Source organism: Macrobrachium nipponense, chromosome 11 (assembly GCF_015104395.2).
Source record: "Macrobrachium nipponense isolate FS-2020 chromosome 11, ASM1510439v2, whole genome shotgun sequence".
In the NCBI taxonomy this organism is placed as follows: Eukaryota; Metazoa; Arthropoda; class Malacostraca; order Decapoda; family Palaemonidae; genus Macrobrachium; species Macrobrachium nipponense.
The window spans coordinates 30,619,096-30,641,338 of record NC_061087.1 but is presented as its reverse complement, the minus strand read 5'-3'; the positions used below and the strand labels follow the sequence as shown (position 1 = coordinate 30,641,338).

General features: G+C 42.8%; 1 protein-coding gene across 6 annotated transcripts in view; it reads right to left on the bottom strand.

The window, feature by feature from the left end:
* Positions 1-22,243, bottom strand: part of LOC135203388 (solute carrier family 53 member 1-like) — a 95,892-nt gene that overhangs the window by 47,332 nt on the left and 26,317 nt on the right. For 5 of the 6 annotated variants that reach the window (XM_064233359.1, XM_064233449.1, XM_064233533.1 and 2 more), the window contains exons 2-7: positions 15,997-16,103; positions 15,248-15,392; positions 3,296-3,546; positions 2,971-3,066; positions 2,523-2,688; positions 2,177-2,380 (exon numbers count right to left, since the gene is read on the bottom strand). In XM_064233359.1, the coding sequence (XP_064089429.1) occupies positions 2,177-2,380; positions 2,523-2,688; positions 2,971-3,066; positions 3,296-3,546; positions 15,248-15,392; positions 15,997-16,074 (940 nt within the window). In that variant the 5' untranslated portion in view covers positions 16,075-16,103. Of the gene's footprint in view, positions 1-2,176; positions 2,381-2,522; positions 2,689-2,970; positions 3,067-3,295; positions 3,547-15,247; positions 15,393-15,996; positions 16,104-17,871; positions 17,995-22,243 lie in introns of those variants that run through there. The other variant, XM_064233210.1, reaches the window with a different exon arrangement.

Here is a 22,243-nt window from a genome sequence, read left to right as displayed (position 1 = left end):
CTCGATAGTCCCTCATTAGCAGGAGGTTCGTCATCAGACAACTCGTCTAACCCTCGATCAGACGAAGGAGAAAGTTCACGTTTGGAGGGAGAGTCCTTCCAAGAACTCCTACGCTCTGAAGGAGAGGAGCTCCTATTTGGAGAAGAGTCATAAACTCCAGGAACGAGTCTCCGACTCCTGCCTCCTGGCTGTCTTGGACTCTTGCCTACTGACTCCTGCCTCCTGGTCCTGACTCCTGGCCCTCCTGACTCCGCGGACTCCTGCCTCCTGATCCTGGCCTCCTGGCTCCTGGACTCCTGCCTCCGGACTCCTGCCTCCTGACTCCGGACTCCTGGCCTTGACTCGACCTCCTGGTCCTGCCTCTTGACTCCTGCCTCTTGGCTCCCTGGCTCCTGCCTCTTGACCATCCGTGACTCCTGCCTCTTGCCTCCTGGTCTCTTGCCTCCTGCCTGGATGCCTCCACATCTCCTGGCTCTGGCTCCTGCCATCCTGGTTAGACTCCTCCTCTCCTGGCTCTTGGCTCCTTGCCTACCTGGGTGACCTTCCTCACTCCTGGCCGGTGCCAGACGTCTGATAGGTTCATCCAGGTTCGTACAGGAAACCTCACCTCGAGTAGGAGTATCGATCCTGGCGGCAGATACCTCCATACGTCTGGAGGATCTTTTGATCGGAAGGGAAGAGTCTTTCCTTCTAGGAGGCTTTCCTTTGACAGAACTCCTACAAAAGACGAAATCTGCTCTTGCATCGCCATCATGAATCTCTTCGTAACCTCCTCTTTATCCTCTTCGGGAGGAGGGGAAGGAGGAGGGGAGGAGTCCATAGCCTCCACCTCCTGCCTCCTTCTCACTCTGGTTGAAAGAATGGCTCTTCTTGCCTTCTTCACTCCCGAGGGAGACTCCTCAGGGAAGTTTTCTGGGCTCGAATCAATAGTCGGAGCCTTCCAACTCCTCTTGAGTGGCCGAGATCGATCTGAATCTCTCCAATCACGTCTCGGAGATGAAGATCCCGACGACGAAAAACACTCACGCAGGACGCTTTTACAATAGCGATCCTTGGCAGTCTGGGGTGTCACAGAAACCGCCGAAGGGACACCTGATCGGTGGGGATTCTCCACAACCTCCTTTCGGTTTTCGACATTCCTTCTCCTCTGGGCATGTGAGTTTGGAAGAGGTCTAGACCTAGGAGCGTTGCTGAGCCGACCAGATGCCCCCTCCACTACACTGGGGACACTCATATCACTGTCCACTGAATAATCACTAGCCTTACCTTGTATGGCAGCCATTTTGTTTTCCATCAACTTGAAGGCTGCTTTTAGATCCGCAAGTTCTTTTGCTGAATCTACAGGTTCTGCAATAGGAGAAGGGGCTGCAATGGAAGGAGAAGTAGCAATACTTACCCTTGGGGAAGATCCCAAGCTAGGAATTAGTTCAGATCTAGAACTACTTAAACTTCTATAAGAAGCCTTCCTCACTCTTTCTCTCTCTAACTTTTTTAAATAATTAGTTAGATTCTTCCATTCGTTCTCACTCAAGTTCTCACATTCCTTACAAGTATTAGTAAAAGAACATTCATACTCCCTGCAACCCTTGCATACCGTGTGAGGGTCTACCGAAGCTTTCGGCAACCTCACCTTACAGCCTACATTCACACAACGTCTCACAACCATTCCAGAGTCAGACATTATTAAAGAAAATTCCAAAATCAAGTCCACAAAACAGTCCACAAAAGCGTATGCCAATCCAACAATCCAGATACGTCACCAAAAGTCGGTCAAGAAGATCAATTGCCGGTGAAAAAAGAAAAACCAATCGAGAGGAACCAACAACAATGTTGATGGCCCGGGCGACAGAAGAATTCTGATTAGAAAACGGGAATGGTTCCTAGTCCTGCCACCCAGGGCAGGGCGGTAGATCACCTGACCTACCGGTAGCGTGTGCCGCGAAATTTGAAATTCTGTCGGAGACGACGGAGTCTATAGCTAAGTATATATCTGGCAGGGAAGTTGAATGTATAAAAACATTAATTTCTGATGATTAACAAAAAAGAAATACCCAAGCAGTCTTCTTATGTGGGCCAATCGAGTCTATGACACCAGAGTTATCTTGAAATACTAGAAGCTAAAATCCTGTATCTGTAGACATTTTACAATTTCACAAGAAAACAGTTACTGACTTACCAAATATGGCCGCTATCTCGATCAGATGTTGCTCCGTCAAATGATTCCTGGGATCAATTTCGAAAATTAGCACATGATTAACACCAGATGATCTCCAGCCATAGATGTTAATGCCAATGAGGAAGAGGAACAGGATGATTAGTAAAGGTCCTCTGAACAACCGCAGAACAACCTGAATGTTATGTTTTTCCCAGTGGAAGATACCTGAGGAGAGAAGTCAAGGCAATTACTCAAAGGTATCAAGGACTTGAACCTTTAATTTAGATCATTTAAATAAACTGTATTCTACAATTAATCACAGTCTAACTACAATAAAATATCTGTAAATAAAGCTTTTAGAACTCACCAGACAGAATAACAGATACAACGAGCACGATAAAAGCTCCAGAGAAGAGGCCAACTTTAAAAGTAGTCCAAGGGCTCTGTGCCTCGCCCAAAGGAGGGACGCGCAATCTCTTCATGGCCTTTCCTCTGTCGCCATGTTCCAATTCAGCTGTGAAAGTTCCCTCAACCTGAAATGATATTTGGTATGTATACACTTGTAAACAAATATACAGTAAGTTCTTGATAATACTCACTTATAGATGTTGTGTCACTTGTGTTTCTTACCAAAAACATCATCTTTGCAAAAAAAAAAAAAAAAAAAAAAAACTAATGCAACATTACGTATAGCTAATAAGCACCCCTAAATTCAAACTTAAACTCGAGCATAAAAAGGAATTTTAAGTACTGTACTTGCCACAGTCAAGTAATAATTACAATAAAGCTTCTGAAAGAAGAAAAAATTGACATACCTCTTGAATAAGCTTGTCGATATCTTTGTTAGTGTTGAATGGGGAATTGTCTACATTTTCTTCTCTCCATTTCGCTCCATTAGTTGTTGTCATGAGCTAGATGAGAAAGGAAAGCATAGGATTTATATTAGTGATATTATGCTGTCAAACAACAGCAGGTTAAAAAACTAAAAACATAAAATCTAAAAACTGCAATTTACACAAACACCTTGGAAAGTGATCTATAACAAGAAATCTAATAAATCTAGTCAATACTTCCCAAGTGCATTACAAAAACCTTCGGATCACTACATTCATACATAAAAGGCAATAGTATACCACATACCTTGTCATGCTTTTTCAAAATCTTTCTAAAACCAGTGAAGTTGAGGTTCTGGTAATTCTGTAACAGGATGAGACTTAGGTAGAACTCAGAAAATGCTAGCTTGAGATCTTGCATTTTTCTGGCGGGGACGTTAATCTTTGGCAAGAAAGTAAAACCTTTCCTGTTTCTCAGTCCCTCACCATGTTGGTCTTTAGAAGCTTGTAGGTCTGATTTTAAGGTAGAGCATTTCCTTGTTGCCTCAGCCATTTTTTCTGTGAATAAAAAATACAAACTACATATAAGTATATCAACTGAAACATGAGTATTGCATATTGATAACTATATTCTAGCTTAATGAGCGAGAAAACATGTAGTATTCATGACATATATGACCCCCAGAGCAGAACAACCATCATATATATATCAGGAGGAAATACGTACATGCAGTGGCAGATTTAAGGGTGGGGGGAGGGGGGAGCTGGTCATGTGCCCCCCTTGGATATGAATAATAGAACATTTTCTTTCAATAAATCATTATTAGTAGCAAAAATTTTTGTAGTTAATGATTATTTCAACAATAACAATAACTACTACAGTTTATATATACAGTGGACCCCCCGTATTCGCGTTCTCCGGATTCGCGGACTCACACATTGGTGGATTTCTCTCGGGAACGTTTCCCTGCATTATTCGCGGAAAATTCGCGCATTCGCGGTATTTTTCTATGAGAAATATCCACAAATTCCTGGTTTTTGTTATCAATTTCATCATAAAATGCACTTTTTGTGATAAAACTATTAAAAAAACCAAGTATGAAAATTTTTAGTGGTTTTTCTTAAGTTTTAACTAACAAAATAGGCTGTTTTTAGCGTTTTTTTAGGGGTTCCAAACATTCGCGGATTCTAACTATTCGCAGGGGGGTCTGGTACGCATCCCCCGCGAATACGGGGGACCACTGTATATATATATATATATATTATATATATATATATATATATATATATATATATATATATGTAGTATGTATGTAGGTATGTATGTATGTATGTATATATGTATATATATATATATATATATATATATATATATATATATATATATATATATATATATGTGTGTGTGTGTGTGTGTGTGTTTGTGTGGCATATCCTATATATATACATACAGTTCCCCGGGTTATGACGGGGGTTCCGCTCTTGAGACGGGTTGTAAGCCGAAAATTGTCGTAAGCTGGATCATCGTGAAAAATTCTAAGAAAACCTTACTTTTAATGCTTTGAGTGCATTCAAAACTACAGGAAGTTGTCAACTTACGACCGTAATTGGTTTCGACCAACCGGTCGTAAATCGATTTGGACGTAAGTCGGCCCATGTTAGTTTACCGTAAGAATATTATACTAGCCTAGCCTACCACTAGAGTAATCAGTACCATCTTTACATATAGGGTAGCCTAGCCTACACTACCACAGCATTACTTCATACATATATGGCATAGTAATTATTAATTTCAGCTAATTCTCTAGGTTCAATGCACATTGGCTTATGATAATTTGGTACAAAGAGAAATTGAAAAGAATAACTTTTAACAAGTTAGCCTCGCGTATACGACGATGTTGTTTTCATGGTACATATATCGGTATATATATATATATTATATATATATAATATATATATATATATAGATTTTATTATATATATAATTATAAGACTACAGTAACCTAGCCTACAGTATACTATATACTACATATATGATATAATTTAGAAATTTATTAATACAGTTGAATATCTTAAAACCGGCATTCTATGGTCCGGAAACTCCCGTGGTTCGGCTTTATTTTAAATCAGCAGCCATTAGATCATTCCGCCGCCAACTGGGACGCGCCACGTATTGTTTGCAACTTCAAGGCAGCAAAAAATATGCCATATATCTTTTGTTTGTATGAAAATAGTTATTAGTAATGTAAATATGCGAAGTCAAATATGTTTTTGATATTAACCTTGGAAGAATAAATATATATTTTTAAATATTCCCCTTGAGAATGCTCAACCAAGCCAAACCTTTTAACTTTTAATCAAAACAATGAGACATTCGTCAAGCACAAATTCCTTACTCTGTATGTGCTTGAGAGACCATTTTGATAATGTCTTTTATGTAACTGTGTATTTACCTATTCGATATGCCACCCATAAGATTATATGATGCTAGAGACAAGACGTGCAAGCATAAACTTTATCCATGCTAGAAAAATGACAATTTGTCAAAAATTGCATTTTTCCTAACTATACAAACCTGAGGTCCTTTAACAATAGGAAGTAGCTAGCGGCAGCTGGAACGGTCGTAAGCTTCGAACAAGGGGAGAACGGTAGTTAACTGCTTGTCCGATCGTCGCGCGGCTGGGAGGTAAACAAATCACTTTTGCTTTTGGCCCATGCGAAATACGCAGAGTGAGGGGTGGCATGAGGAGGGACTATATGTAAAGGACCTCAGGCTTGTATAGTTAGGAAAAATGCAATTTTCGACAAATTGTCATTTGTTCCGATACGTAATACAAACCATCGGTCCTTTAACAATAGGAAGACTCACTTCTTGGTGGGAGGAATCTGAGTCTTTTGATGAACAGACTGGTGTTCGTCCATCCTTGGAGTGCCTCCCTGGTCGTAAGAGCGAGGGAGGGATCCAAGCCTCTGTCCGATCGATCGGGGTGTGCACCGCAGGATCAATGGTCAGACCTCTGGGCCGAGTACTAAGAGAGAGGCAAGCGTATCTCTTCGTACCAGCATTGTAAGAACTTGTTCCTGTACAGGAGCAAATATAAAGTCATGGGTTTGTCTCATGTAGGCATCCACTTCCTCCCCCTTGTAGGAGAAAGTGGTGGATATACGCTCCTATCCCTAGTTAATGGGATAGGATGGAGCTCGGTCGAGTAGCTTACCTGCATCTGACTCCCTTCCAGCGTGGTGACGACCGTATCCCTCTGCCCACAGGTAGAGGTAGAGAAAGATGGTGAAGAGAAGCCAGTCACACTCTCATTCGCACATTCATTCTCCCAGTCATACCAGGAATCGATGCTGTTCTGCCTGCTCGGGTGCTGGGTAAGCTTACACAACGTGTTGAGCAGCCACCACAGGTCCCAAGGAAAAAAAAGATACCAAGGACTTGTGGGCAATATCCCGAAGGTGGAAGGACGTGAAGGTGGTCTGGTTGGCCCAGACACCTGCCTTCAGGACCTGCGCCACGGAGAAGTTCTTACGGAACGCTAAGGAGGGTCCGATACCTCTGACTTCGTGGGCTCTCGGTCGGAGCGTACGGATGTCGTCGCTACCATCAGCTTCGTACGCTCTCCTGATCACCTCACGTAGCCAGAAAGAAAGCGTGTTCTTAGTTTGGAAACTTTCTTGGTAACCCCAGTGCTAACGAAGAGGTGTCGACACTCAGGCCTGAGGTGTCGAGTTCTCTTCAGATAGCGCCGTAGCGCCCTCACAGGACAAAGCAGCATCTCATCCGCATCGTTATCGGTGAAGTCCAGAAGGGAGGGGATCGTGAAATACTCGAACCTGTCGTCAGGGATCGACGGATTCTGAGTCTTGGCTACGAAGTTCGGGACGAAATCGAGCGTCACAGATCCCCAGCCTTTGGTGTGTTTAACATCATAAGAAAGACCATGTAGTTCCCCTACTCTCTTCGCCGATGCCAGGGCCAGCAAGAAGAGGGTCTTGAGGGTCAGATCCCTGTCTGACGACTCTCGGAGTGGCTCGAAGGGTCTTCGAGTCAAACTCCTAAGGACGAGAGTCACATCCCACGCAGGGGGTGGGGCCTGAGTTCCCTGGTGTGGGCAAGACCTTTCGAAGCTCCTCATTAGCAAGGAGATCTCGAACGAGTTCGAGATGTCCAGTCCCCTCAGTTTTAGGACGAGAGCCAGGGCGGCTCTATATCCTTTAACTGTGGGTACTGAGAGGAGCTTCTCTCGGCGAAGAAACACGAGGAAATCCGCTACCTGCTGAAGAGTGGCTCTGAGAGGAGACAGACCCTGTCTACGACACCAACCACAGAAGACGGCCCACTTCCCCTGGTACACAGCTGCAGAGGACTGTCGGACGTGTCCAGCCATCTCTGTTGCTGCGCTACGAGAAAAGCCTCTCGTTCGCAAGAGATGGTGGATAACAGCCAGCCGGTGAAGTTGAAGGGGACTGGACTGCTTGGTGGTACCGTTCTACGTGTGGCTGGGCTAGAAGGTTGTGCCAATGGTAGCTCTCCGGTGCGTCCGCAAGAAAGAAGCCAGCAGGTCCGGATACCAAACGGCTTGAGGTCGTTTGGGAGCCACCAGGATCATTCTGAGATTGGGAGTGACCAGCGCTCAACTGATCACTTTCCGAATCAGACAGAAGGGAGGAAAGGCGTAAACGAAGAGGATGTCCCAGGGGTGTTGGAGAGCGTCCTCTGCAGCTGCCCATGGGTCCGGCACGGCTGAAAAGAAAACCTGAAGTTTTCTGTTGTGCCGGGTGGCGAACAGGTCTACGACCGGTCGCCCCACACAGGTTGAAGAGCCTTTTCCGCCACATCTTGGTGTAGAGACCATTCGGTCCCTATCACCTGATCCCGACGGCTGAGCTTGTCCGCTACTACATTCCTCTTGCCTGGAATGTAGCGTGCTGACAGCTCTATCGAGTGAGCCGTGGCCCACTCGTGCACCTGCACCGTCAACTGGTGAAGCGGAAGAGACACTAGGCCCCCCTGCTTGTTGACATATGCCACTACTGTGGTGTTGTCGCACATCAACACCACTGAGTGTCCCACCAAGCGGTCCTGAAATTCTTGGAGAGCGTTGAACGCCGCCTTGAGTTCCAGGACATTGATGTGAAGGTGCCTTTCGTGATGGTCCCACACAATTGCAGTCAGCAACTCCTCCAGGTGTGCGCCCCATCCCTCGGTCGATGCGTCTGAGAACAGAAGCATCTCCGGGGGGGAGTGCGTATGGGCACTCCTCTTAAGAGGTTCTTGTCGTCGAGCCACCAGGCTAGGTCCTGCCTCACCTTGTCCGTGAGAGCCACGGGAAAGTAAGGAGGATCCTTCGCCTGAGACCAACTCTCCCTTAGCCTCCACTGGAGAGACCGCAGGTGAAGACGCCCGTGAGGGACTAACTTCTCGAGTGACGACAGATGGCCGATCACGACTTGCCATTGCTGTGCTGCCTGTTCCTGCCGAGACAGGAACCGGCCGGCTGCCGAAAAGATCCCTGAATTTGCTGATAACGCAAGTCTGCGGGAAAGACCTGCCCTGCTACCATGTCTATCAGCATACCCCATAGGTCTTCATTCTTCTTGCTTGGGTTCGAGATCGGACTTCTCGTAGTTTATCACGATCCCCAGATCGCGACAAAACTTGAGGAGTCGATCTCTGTCCTGCAGCAACTGCGAGCGGGAGCTCGCCAGGACAGCCAATCGTCGATACCTCAGAAGACGTATCCCGTGCGAATGGGCCCAAGCTGACACCAGAGTGAACACTCGCGTGAACACCTGTGGGGTGGTTGACAGACCGAAACAAGGTGCCCTGAATTGGTACACCGTCCCGTCGAAGATGAAGCGGAGGTACTTTCTGGAGGACTGATGGATGGGTATTTGAAAATACGCGTCCTTCAAGTCCACTGAAAGCATGAAATCGTTCCCCCTGATCGAGTCGAGCACCGAGCGTGCCGACTCCATCGTGAACCGCGTCGTGCGAACGAAGCGGTTCAGGGGAGAGAGGTCTATCACCGGACGCCAGCCCCCCGATGCCTTCTCCACTAGGAAGAGGCGGCTGTAAAAGCCCGGTGATTGGTCCTCCACGATCTCTACAGCTCGTTTCGCCAGCATGGTCTTGATCTCCTGTCGAAGAGCGTTGTCCTTTGATGATCCCCGGACATAGGTTTGTAGGTGGACCGGTTTGGAGATGAGGGGGGGCCGAGACTCGAAGGGTAGTAGATATCCCTCCCGAAGGACGTCTACTATCCAGTTCTCGGCGCCGTAGCGCTGCCAAGTTTGCCCCAATGGCTCGCTAGGCACCCCCCACTTCCGGCAGCAGGTGAGGGGGAACGCCGTCCCTAGCGTTTCCCACCTCGTTTCGACTTCTTCCCACACCATCCTCGGTCGGGGAAAGGAGGGCTGGTTACGGCCTCCTTTAGCAGACGTCGAAACAGCAGGAGTCTTCACACGGGGTTTAGACGGTGCAACCGTCTTCGCCGCCGTGGAAGCGCTAGCTAAGCTCTTAGGCTTAGCCGCAGTCGCTCGAGATTGCCCAGTAACCTTCGAGACTGCCTGGTGAACTAAGCGGTCACTGTCATCAGTGCGCCGCCTTTCACCGCAGCGTCCACCATCTCTCCGGAAAGAGAGCGGGGGAACTCCTAATTGGTCCATTGCGAAGCCCGAGTGCCGCCTCACGCCCGGCCCCCACCTTGGTCCACTCGGGTAAGGATAAGGACTGCGTCCCTACGTCGAAGAACCAAGTTGGCCCACAGGTTAGCAGTCTGATGGGCGAGGTAAGAGATAGCTCTTCCTCCAGACTGGCACAGTCTCCTAAAAGAAGCGTCGTCTTCGAGAGCAGAACTCCCAGAGCCGGCCGCTACTTTGGATATTGTGAGGGACCACAAATCCAGCCAAGAGGACTGCCTGGAACGCTGCCATAGCGGTAGGATAGATTCCAGGGCAAGTGCCTCCTGCTGCGAGAACCAGAGGTTCTCCGACAGGAGCTGCTGCAGGACACACCTGGAGTCAGCCTCGCTAACTCCGGGTTAACCTGTTTTGGCAGTATCGGGTCTTCCGAAGGCACGTAAAATCGCCTCTGACGCTGTAGAGGAGGAGGAAGCAGCTTAGAAGACCGTCTGGATTTCAGCGAATCCTCTCGCCCTGAGACGAGATTCTCGACTTGATCCAGGACCGAGTCTGCAAGCTCCGATCGCGGCAACCCCACCATCATTTTGGGTTCCTTCTTAGGACCCCAAAATGACTCGAGCCGGGACGTGGGCTCGGCCGGTGGTAGCGGCAATCCTTCCGCAAGGTCATTATGCTGACGAATCAGCTTAATGACTTCTGCAAAATTCCTCTGTATCTCGGGAGTAACTGCGTCTTGCGGAGTAGGACCGTCCAGTCCCTCCAGCAAGAACAGATCCCGAGATACTCCTCCCTCAGAAGGAGGAACAGCGGCAGACCCCTGACGGTCACCTCCAACTACTTGCGCGTATGTTCTGGTCGGCCCTAGAACCGTGCCTGATCCATACAGCGTCATAGCGGGATCGCGAGCGGCGCACCTCTCGCGATCACTCCTCGGTACCTCGCTCCTCCCGGTGTAGCCGAGGAGGTTGAAGGTACAGGGAGAGACAGACCTGACGCTCCCCTCGCTCGCTGGCAGGACCAGCGTGCGTGGTGGGGGCTGCTGCTGATCGTCAACCCGCGGTGGCGATCGAGCAGCAGGCCTAGCCTTGCTGCTCGCCTGGGGCGAGAGGCTCGGCTGAGAACGTCGACGCTGATCTCTAGCGTCAGGCGAGCTGTTGCTGGTTACCGTCTCCGCCCGGTCCCTATGGGAGCGGCGGTCAGGTGACCTGCTAGGCTCGCTGTCGCGGTGAGACCGGCCAGCGTCCTCCTCGGCGGTGCGAGCCGCCTGGTACCAGCCGTGGCTGGTACCGACGGCCGCGGGGAGGGGACCCCTTCCTCGCCTCAACCCGTGGCTGGTCAGCAACCGTCACGTCAACCCGAGCAGCCAGTTGGTCGCTGCGAGAGCGTCCACTGGCCTGGCGAGAGTCGTGTGCACGACTCTCGCCAGTCTTCTGCTCCGCGCCGCGGTCTTGACGGCGAGCGAGCTCGGGCGTCAAAACTTTGGCTGGACGGTCTCCCGTGGAAGAGCGTCCACTCAGTACTTCTCGCGAACGAGAAGCGGCCGAGACGGATCCCGATTTAGCGGCAGAACCGCTAACCCACCAGGTGGGGAGGGACGTACCAGCCGAGGCTGGTACACCTCTGGTCCCCGTCGTCTTCTTCTTTGCAGAGGAAGAGACGGGCCCCGTTCCCGAAGGAACAGGAGGACCAGCAGAAGAGCTCCCCGAATCGCCTGAGCGAGACGGGCCCTTAGAAGATCCAGAAGGAGTCTTCTTAGGGGGGGAGGAGGCAGCCTTCTTCTTCTTCGGCTGGGTAGCCTTAGAAGTCGAAGGGGAAGAGGAGGCAGCAGACGACGAAGAAGAAGACAACGACACCTTCCTCTTCTTCCTCTTCTTCTTCGCCAGGCTCCGCAGGACAGACGTCAGGTCTTCCATCCAGGAGGGAGCCGGGGCAGTTGCCGAAGCAACAGGGCCCGACTGCACCTGTCCAGAAGAACCTGAGACTGTAGCAGCACCACCAACAGCAGGAGCGACAGGAACAGGTACAGGAACAGCAGGAACAGCAGGTACAGCAGCGTCTGAAATAAAAGGAGCAGCAGGGACAGCAACAGGTACGGCAGGTACGGCAGGAACCACAGGAGAGCCAGGCGTCCGGTCGGCAGCTACCGTCATTCTTGGCACTGGCGGCAGGTCTAGGGGGGTACTCTTAGGGCAGCGGAAGTCCGGGGTCGGCAACACAAAGAAACCAGGTGGCGGTGGCACCGTCCTCTTTGGCACGGCAGTAATGGGTTTGTGCACCGCAGCTGTAGGCGTCACCGTCATTACATGCGGCGTATACACAAGATGCGGCGGCATGTCATAGGCTGGTGTTGTTATAGTGGTAGTGGTAGTGGTAGTGGTCACCACACCATGAGTGACCACTGCCGACCCCGCCAACCGCTCAATCTCTCCCTGAATACCTTGGCACTCCCAGCAGTCCCAGCGACTCCCACACCTGTCCAAGGTCGTCCTTCACTGGTGGCACATCTGCGGAAGCAACAGTCGGGTTAGTAAGAGGGGTTCCCTCGCGCCTGGGGGGAGAAGAACCCCACCCAGAGCGGACGGAAGACCCCGAATACAACTGGACGTCCGGGTAGCAGGCGCCCTCCTCCACACTCGACGGATCGAGTGAGGAGAAGGACTCCGCTACCCCCCCCGCAGGGGAAGGCGCGAAACGTGGGGGCTGACCGGGAGGCAGGAAGGAAGACGAAGTGTCAGTTACCAAAGGAGTCACTGGAGAGCTTTCCGATGACTTCTTTGGAGGCCTAAGTCTCTTCCTGCCCTCGTACAGAACCCACTGCGCCTCGGACCAATTCATACAGGTAATACATGGCTCGTCCCGGGAGCATTCTCGCCCCCGGCAACGAGTACAAATCTCATGTGGATCTACGTCCACGAACGATCTAAATCCGCCGCATCTACGCCCCTCCAGCCCGGGACACACTCTACGGGCGACTGGGGGGCGCGGCGAAATCTCCATTTCTTGATCACTCATTTTAATTAATGAATAAAGAAAGTGACCAAGTACTTACAATTCATCCACACTCAACTAAACCAGAAAAGAGGGCTGAATACTCAAAGCAAACGACAAAAGCGGGCAGAGCGATGACGAACACGTCCAATCTCCACACGGCCGAAAGTAAAAGTGATTTGTTTGCCGCGCGACGATCGGACAAGCAGTTAACTACCGTTCTCCCCTTGTTCGAAGCTTACGACCGTTCCAGCTGCCGCTAGCTACTTCCTATTGTTAAAGGACCGAGGGTTTGTATTACGTATCGGAACAATCTTTATTTTGTTAGCAAATAGTTTACGGTTTGACGGCGACCTTCAAATGCAGTTATTGCCGAAATTCATTCATTTTTTTGTTCATCTTTTTATCCTCTACAATAAAAATCAACTAAGAAACTAATAGTGATAATTATAAAGCTACGAAATTTTGGATATGAAAGTCACCGATAATAGAGTGCAGATTCTGAGAAGTTTAGTACTACTGTATTTAGACTTATGATTGGGTAGGCTAAATGTGTTAAAATACACTATTTTAAAGAAATTTATATTATATAAAGTTATAAAATGATGAAGTTATAATATATGAGTAATAAAATGATAAAAAGCAGTGTCAGAACGTAGCTAGTAGTAGGCTAAGTCGGAAACTAGGCTATTTGTATGTGGAATTACCTAAAGGCTTCATTTTTTAGGGATGTATTCTATATTCCGATGTCAGGCTGCAGATGGCTATATATATTTATGAATTAAAAGTACAATAAACATGCAACTTTTCCGTGATTCTTTTAAAAAGTTGTACATTATTGTATCCAATAATATTGTATGTATTTTCATATTATTAAAAATACCAACAAAGCAGTCAATGTTTTGGTTTCGAAATCAGCTGATGGCGAATACAAGTTTAGTTTGCCGTGTTTACATTTTACTTCGCCGTATTTAACTCAATTTGGAGTGAAATACCTTGTCTAGTTAGTATAAAATATCTAGATACTTTACTTATATAAGACAAGGTAATTTGTCATTATACAACGTGTTTTCAAGTCGAAATATAAATTTAATACGTCTCATGAACTAAATTATTTTTTTCGGTAACAGATTGCATTGTGGGCATGTTTATTGTGTAAAAATATTACATGATTCCATTCAGTATTTTCACTTGATTTCTTCATAGTACAAGCTTTACCGTTAGTTATGTTACTTATCTTTTATCGGCGTGAAAACAACAGTAAAATGTGTTCTTTCAAGACCTGAAGTTTTGATTAAAATTCTCTCTCAATTTTATCTATGGTTGTGTTTGATGGCATAAGTTTACTGGAGTTATATCCTTGTTGCCAATGCATGATAATAGTCATTAGCAGCACAAAAAGTGAGCTGTTTGTGTGGAGAGGTGGTAACTGGGTAAAAACAGTCGTATGGTCAGCTGGACACCATTCTTTCTTGCTCAAGTCGCTTCCCAGTCGTTTAGTTGTGGGTGGTCGTAAAGTCGATCAGTCGTAACTCGCATAGGTCGTAAGTCAACAACTAGCTATATGTAAACTGCATTCTTATTACATTTTTCATCAAAAAACCTTCAAATATTGATTATTTTGCATTTTTGGTGTCATATTTCTTCTGCCAGATCAGTGTTGTAGGCGTCGTAATCCTGGAACATGCGTCGTAACCCTGGAAATAATTTCTGATGAATATAATTGAAAAGCACCTTAACCTCGGAACGCCGTAAGCTGAACCCGTCGTAACCCGGGGACTGCCCGTAAATATTGATATATATGTATTGTATGTGTGTACATGTTACCTATATATATGATATTACGTGCCACCATGAAAGATTTCCAGATCCACCACTGAGTACACGTACGTATTTGGAGACAAACTATTACGAGTCAAGTATGGTTCTATCAGATCCATATTAGCTCCCAATTTGTTGTCCATTAAAAGAATTCTGATTCATTTTTGTACTCTGGCCTGTCACTGTGAGCATTTACACATTTACATTTGATGTTTGTGACAACCAGATACAAGATACAAGTCTAGCCTATTCTTCTGCAAAAACTTCATCGAGTTGTCTTGCTCTCTTTCATATGAATGAATTTGTGATGACATTACTGCAATTTTTATTTACAAATAAATGGTATGTTCTTCTATATGTGGGTTAATTTCTTTTATTATCTGTACACCTTGTACAGAAATATTCAAGTTTACACAGTACAAGTCCAAATAAAATTTTGACTATGTGCTACACAGTCAGTTAGGACGCTTCCTTCAACCACTGTAAGTGCAAAAAGTCATAAAAAAAGATAGCTCCTACGTGAAGAGTGGATGTATATAACACAAAAAATTTACCATCTTGTGTAGCTTATGTTAGAAGAAACATTAGGCTGTAATTTTTCACAATTCCTAATCTAATTAAGAAAAACTTGTAATAATGAACAAAATCATGAAACTGCTGGTAATGTTTGAGAAACTAATTTTATCCCAGCTTAGATTTAAAAAACTGCAACCTACTACTGTATATAGAAAACAACAGAAATATTCATCATACTCACAGAACCAAATACATATACAGCAGTAAAATAAAACCAGCTCACCTGAGAAAAATGTGTTGATTTTTGCCAACTCTTTGTCGCATACTCGGAAAAACTGCTCGTCAAATCGTGCATAATATCTGGTTATGACTTCAGGCTCTGTGACTTCAGGAGAGGGAGCCTGCTCAACTGCAGCATACAACATGGCCTGAAAAAAAAAAATAAAGAATAAAATATTTTTGGCCCACACACTTAGAATTACAGTAGGTCATTCTATTCTTGACGCTGAATGTTCCTGGGTTTGTTCTTGAATGAAAGAGACAACTGGAATAAGGGAATTGAATAATTTAGGTAACTACTAGATGAAAAAGAGATTATTGATATGGATGAAAAAGAAATGTTTAACTAGGAATTTTAAAACTTACAATTATAAGCCTATGTCACAATGAAATGAAAGGAAAAAATCCTGTATGAAGCAAGACAGATGATTTGGACATTTGATGTGAAGGGATGAGGAGGTAAGTCAGAAAAGCAGTAAATATGGAAGTGGTAATCATGACCCAGAATCAGAAGAAAATTGGCTCTTTAAAAGTATCCCACCTGAGAAATTAGAAATTCACATGTAAAGTACACAAAACAGGCAAAAGTGGAGACAACTTAGCATAGCTTAGGTTATGAAACCTGATGTAAAAGTTGATGATGACTAAAGTTAATATGAGTAAAGGAAAAAGACTGAATACTTTTCATCAGAGCCTAACTTATAAAGTGATTAAATATGTAATAAAAGGTCACAAAATTCTTTGGTGACTTACCTTCATCTCTTCGTAACTTATATACTGTTTCCTCCATTCTGGAGTGATGTGAGCCGCGAGGTGCTCTGCGAACTTCATTTTGGCAGATGATGATGACTAGATAATTTCTGAAAAAAAAAAAAGTTTGTAAAATTTAGGAAAATGTAACATTTCACTACATTCAATTATTATTATGTAAAGCACTATACTTCTTTCCATAAGCCATGATAAGTCCTTAGGAAATGCTAACAACTTGCATTGTAGTAAACTTTCTCACACTGGCTAGTAACAAATGAACAACATTCCCAACATGGAGTTTTGAGTTAGTATTTATTTATTTTGTTGCTGTAGGTTCGTATTTCTGTTGGAACAAGTAAAATATTTAACAATCCATCTAGGGTCCCTTGCCTAACCTACAAAGGTTAGCCTAATCGTACCCTAATAAAAAATGTTAAATTCTCTTCCAGTGACTAACAATGGAAATGCCAGCCATGGGAGTGCACCAAACTAACCTGGCAAAACTGAAGGGTACTACCAAGTTCCTCTATGCTCAGTAACCACCAGTTTACGTGCAAAATCGGTACTGTGTTTAGTACAAGTCCCTTGGTGATGGGATAATCATAAACAAAAGACACTAGCAAAATTAAGATCATCTTTAAAAGGCTGTAAATATTACAATCAATGGCTGGGGGGAACCAGGTCGTGATAGTGATCTTCAGTTTAACCCCTAACCTAACCTAACTAAGGCACTCACCAACCTCAATGCTAAGTAACCTACCAGAAACGTATGCTAGGCTAACCTACAATGATAGTCGTAAGATAAAGAATAAATTCCTAAGAAATACAACTGGAGCGAGTGTAGAACGACGAGGAAAAGTTCCGCAGATGAAAACAAACCAACCTTTCCGAGAATGCCACGTCCCGACTTAAGCAGACCTTACCTTCGTAACCTCACCTGGTCGAGGGGGGGTTTGCCCTTCCTAGACCCCCCTTCAAAAGTAACACTTAACAGATCAGGAACAATGGACTAGAGCCTGATTCCTGGTTCTGCAAACTATCTTAATCTTGCTTAAGGATAGCTAGGGTAAAATACTGAATGGCCGGCCTCTACCGTAGCAAGACCACCTTTCTGAAAAAGTACTTTAAAAAGTCCTGTAACTCAGGATAGACATTAGGTAGTCAAGAGCCAGGGTCTGTCTTAGCAACACTTCGAGACATTGCTTTCCTCTCGTAGTAAGTTTTTTCTCCCAAGTCACAAATTAAGGCCATAATTTCCGATTTTCGGGAAGGTGGTCGCGCTATGGTAGAGGCTGGGGAGCGAGCTAATATCCGCGGACCACCAATTTTCTTGTTAATATGTGCTGTCAGTAAGAACGTGGCGGAACAGCCAATCGCCCCCTATCCACATAGCTATTAAAATATTCTTGGCAAGCTCATTTGTTCTAGCAAGAGGTAGCTATTGTTTCGCTGCGCGAGCTAGCCACTGGATACTTGGATGGGAGCTGTAACTGCATATCGCGGATATAGGTACAAACTACCCATTTCCGAGGTGGCCATTCGGTATTTTACCCTATCCTAATCTTGCTTATGGATAGCTAAATAGTAGCGTAGCCTAGCAAGGATTAGAGTAGGGTAGCTATAGGGGTAGGCCCAACCTGACCTCTCAGCCGTTATAGGGGCCACAACATTCTATAACAATGACCTAGCTAAACGAATAACCTACTAGGTACCTATTACGTATAGCTACCTACCTTAGCAAGGCATCTCATACGGAAAGCAACCTAGCTATGGCCCTATTTTTACCTTGCCTAATTTCGGCCGCCTAACCTAACCCAAAGGGGTTTAGCCCCCGGACCCTTCAAGTAAATCGTGACCCCTGACTACCACGAGCCTTACCTCAGAAAACGAAGTTAATTTAAAAAGAGTAACGAGACCATTTTACAGAGAAGACATTTATTCCTGAGTGTTCTTCCTAGACTTTTATCGAGCGATTGTTGTCGGGGTACGTTCCTCGACTCAATAATCAGTTTTAAGTCAAATTATACCAATTTATTAAGATATTATCAATATAACATACTTTTAATCTATTTTAAACAAATTACCAAATATGTAAAATTATAATAATGTTATATTGAATTAATTTTGTCTGATAACACGTTCTTGATTCAATTACTGTCAAACGAAACGCTACCGTAACCTAAACATGTTTGCTTGTAAAATAGAACTAACCTCCAACAGCTGTTAGTTTGCAAATAAAACACCTCTAGATACTTTTTATTTATTTATATTTTATATATAAATAAATAAAATAAATTTTAATTTTATTGAAAGTTAATTATATCGTCAGTCAGTATGATTATTAGGATAATATACGCGTGTGATTATCAATATCTGCGGGAATTTTTCAACAATTTTTGTTGAATTCTACTCAGGAAGGTCTATATAATATATATATATAATTAATATAATATATAATATAATTATATATATATATATATATAAGGTATGTTATTATATATATATATATATAATATTAATATATAATATATAATATTAGAAGATAATATATCTATATATATATATATATATAATAATATTATATATATATATATATAGATATATGTATGTATGATGTATATATATATATATATATATATATATATATATATATATAGATATATGTATATATATATATATGATATATATATGTATGTATATATATATATATTGTATATATATATATATATATATATATTACTATAATAATATATATAAAATAAATATGTATATTATATTTATGTTTATATATAATAATATATATTTATAAAAACAAGTATATAATAGATTATATATTGTATATATAAATGCATATATCTAATAAAAGGAGCCCATAAAAATGCTTATATTATAAGATGAAATTCTGTTTTAAGAAAATATTTCACAGTCATATACATATATATATATATATATATATATATATATATATATATATATATATATACATATATATATATATATATATATACATATATATATGTGTGTGTGTGTGTGTATGTATGCTAAACGCATATACACACATATGGAAAGATGTATTTTATTTACTAATCTTTAATCTTCAGAAACAAAAGGCTTTCATTCTTGTCAAAAAGGTATACCTTGTAAGAGGGTCATTTTCCTAATAATTCCGTCACCGATGATTCGTCTTTTTTTTCTTTCTTTCTTTCTTTTATTTAATCAAGTCAAGTTAACCACACGGATCGAGTTGAAAGCCCTTTTGTGCCTGAGACGCGTCCGTCTCTTTGTCCGAGTCCCCCGAAGCGTTACCGTTCTCCTCTCGGGGAATTTCCCTTGGGGAGTCCTTCTTATGACGTGGGGAAACAGAAGGCCAATCACCTATACTCTGTTTTTTTTTTTTTTTTTTTTTTTTTTTTTTTTTTTTTTTTTTTTTTTTTTTTTTTTTTGTCCATCCACCTGTGTGGTCGCGCATGGTAACACTGCGTCCCGGGATTTAAATAGTTACGCTATGTGTAAGTTTTAGGTAAATAAAAGGACATATGGGTGTACATTTGCAACTGAAAAGTGTTTTAATAATTTACTGTATGCGAATTACACCGTTAATATTCGAAATAGGATATTATTATAATTGCTGAATGTAAGCTGAATGTAACTATCTAAGGCCCGGGACGCAGTGTTACCATACGAAACACCACAGGCGGGTGGACAGATGGGGAAAAAACAGAGTATAGGTGTGGTGGGTTCCATAAAAAAAAATAAAAAAAACTATACTCCTCTCCTGAATATTCTCTGAGCTCCCCATAGTTTTAGACATTACAAGATCAACGTGTTACTTTTTTTATAATGCATAAAATGTCCCGTAAGGTGGGTAGTGGCGTCAGTATGAGGTGTACTGTAGGCATTAACTTAATGTTCGTTGCAGCGTCTCTTCGGCCAATAACTGCAACCCCTTTCATTTAAAAAAAAAATCCGAAATTATGTACAGGCACATATAGTAAATATATACCTCTACAGAGAGCTTTCGGGAATCTGTTCAGTCTCCTTCATTCTGTTTACTGCACCACTGTTCATATTCTTCCCCGTAGGGAGGTAGTGTCGTCAGTAGACCTCATGCAGTACACTGTAGGCATTACTTAAAGTTCTTTGCAGCAAGCCTTCCTTGGGCCCCTAGCTGTAATCACTCTCGTTCATTTTACTGTACCTCCTCTCATATTCTCTTTCTTCATCTTACATTCCACCCTCTCCTAATAATTGATTCATCTGAGAGGTTTTTCTCCCATTACACCTTTCAAACCTTTTACTGTCAATTTCCGTTTCAGCGCTGAATGGCCTTAGTTGCCCCAGTGCTTGGCATTACGTCTAAAACTATAAATCAATCAATCAATCAATCATATTCTCCTCCGTCCATCTTACTGTGCTTTCGAAGTCCTATCCTAGGTCCCAGTGCTTGGCATTTGGCCTAAATTTTATATTCCATTTCAGAATGCATAGATTGTTCATGTTTATGATAGAGTTATCAATACGGTCATTATAACAGAACCCAAAAACAATTCGAAAATTGTTACTGTCATTCAAATTCAATCTTGCTACAAGAATTATTGCCGGTATATGATTGAGATGTCAGTTTCAGTTTGATATCCCATTTTGATTCGGCGTTTTTGATTTAGATAACGATTTCATATTTCAAAATCTGCGTAATGGAGGAGTTCAGGTTATTTCAGTCATGGAAACCTAGACTTAAGTTTAAGTCGCCCAGAAGGTTGATAGATCGTTCAGTCATCTAGAAAATGAAACTCCTGAACAGAGATTTTACAATACCATTGTGTTTGTTAACCTCTCTCTCTCTCTCTCTCTCTCTCTCTCTCTCTCTCTCTCTCTCTCTCAAGGAGCCGTTTTGTTTTTTCATTGTCTTTTGTTCACAATGACAATGATATTATAATGCCATCTTTTTCATACCAGCAATTTGTGGAGAGATAGTTTCCCTGCAAATACGCTAACGGTACTATAATAAACAGTTAAACAACACACACTATCTATACACACACACACACACACACACACACATATATATATATATATATATATATATATATATATATATATATATATATATATATATATATATATATATATATATATATATAATGTGTGGAGAGACTCGGTACTGTATTCATTTGCCGTCATTTGCATTGCAAAAAAAAATAAATGAATAAATAAAAAGAAACCTATCTTTATTTTCTTACTAATGAGCTTTGGACGAAGATTCTACACACTAAGAGGAGAATGTTCTACGCAAATAAGAATACTTCCTATTTACTTGAGTTGTACGCGAGCTAGCGTAGTTTACGTACGTATGTGTGAGCTTGTTTTTTTTCTGTAACGTCTAAGTTCGCGCGGTATTTTTTCTTTTAGTTGTATGAACTTTTATGGTCAGAATTCTCTTATAGTATGTACGTTTGTCAAAATTCTTATATATTTGTGAGTTTATTGCTTATGGTCAAAATTCTCATATATTTGTGAGTTTATATATCGAAGGGTTTCCTAAGTTGTAGAGATGGCAATGATAGAATGCGCTTCCTTTAAAAAGAAATGTGTTCGGCTGAAATTACAGTTATTCTGGGTTCGTCTGAAAAAAACTTGAATTCCCGTATAGGTATGTGCCAAAGAAATGTACTCGTTGCCTCTCGTAGACTGAAAAAGAACAATGTTAGGGTTTGAATTCACTGTGGTTTACGTTTGGAGTCACAAGGTAAAATATAGTTTTTCTTATTAGTGACATGCTTTAGACTCTTGTTAAGAGGTGATCAAGGTTCAGATTTGGTATTGTAATATGAGAAAAAACATAAGAATAGTATTTTATATATATATATATATATATATATATATATATATATATTATATATATATATATATATACGGCTTCAAATAAGGTAAATATGCCTCGCTATTGAATTTTCTCAGGCCCAGAGGTCCTTATTCCCCACCCGTTAGACTGTGCATCACTCACTACCCTGATATAACTCTCATTGCATTTTTAATAATTTACCTACATTTTCATTTTATTTACTAATTTGTGAATTAATTTTTTTTCTTTTTGAATGAGCGACCTGTTGTTTCTGTATTTCCCTTCATCTTCTGTTCATTGTTCTGATCGACATCATATTTTTTGTAAGCTTGAATTTCGAATCAATGGCCCCTGTTGTGGGATTGTTCCATATGAATAGGGTTCATCTTCTGAATAATAATAAATAAT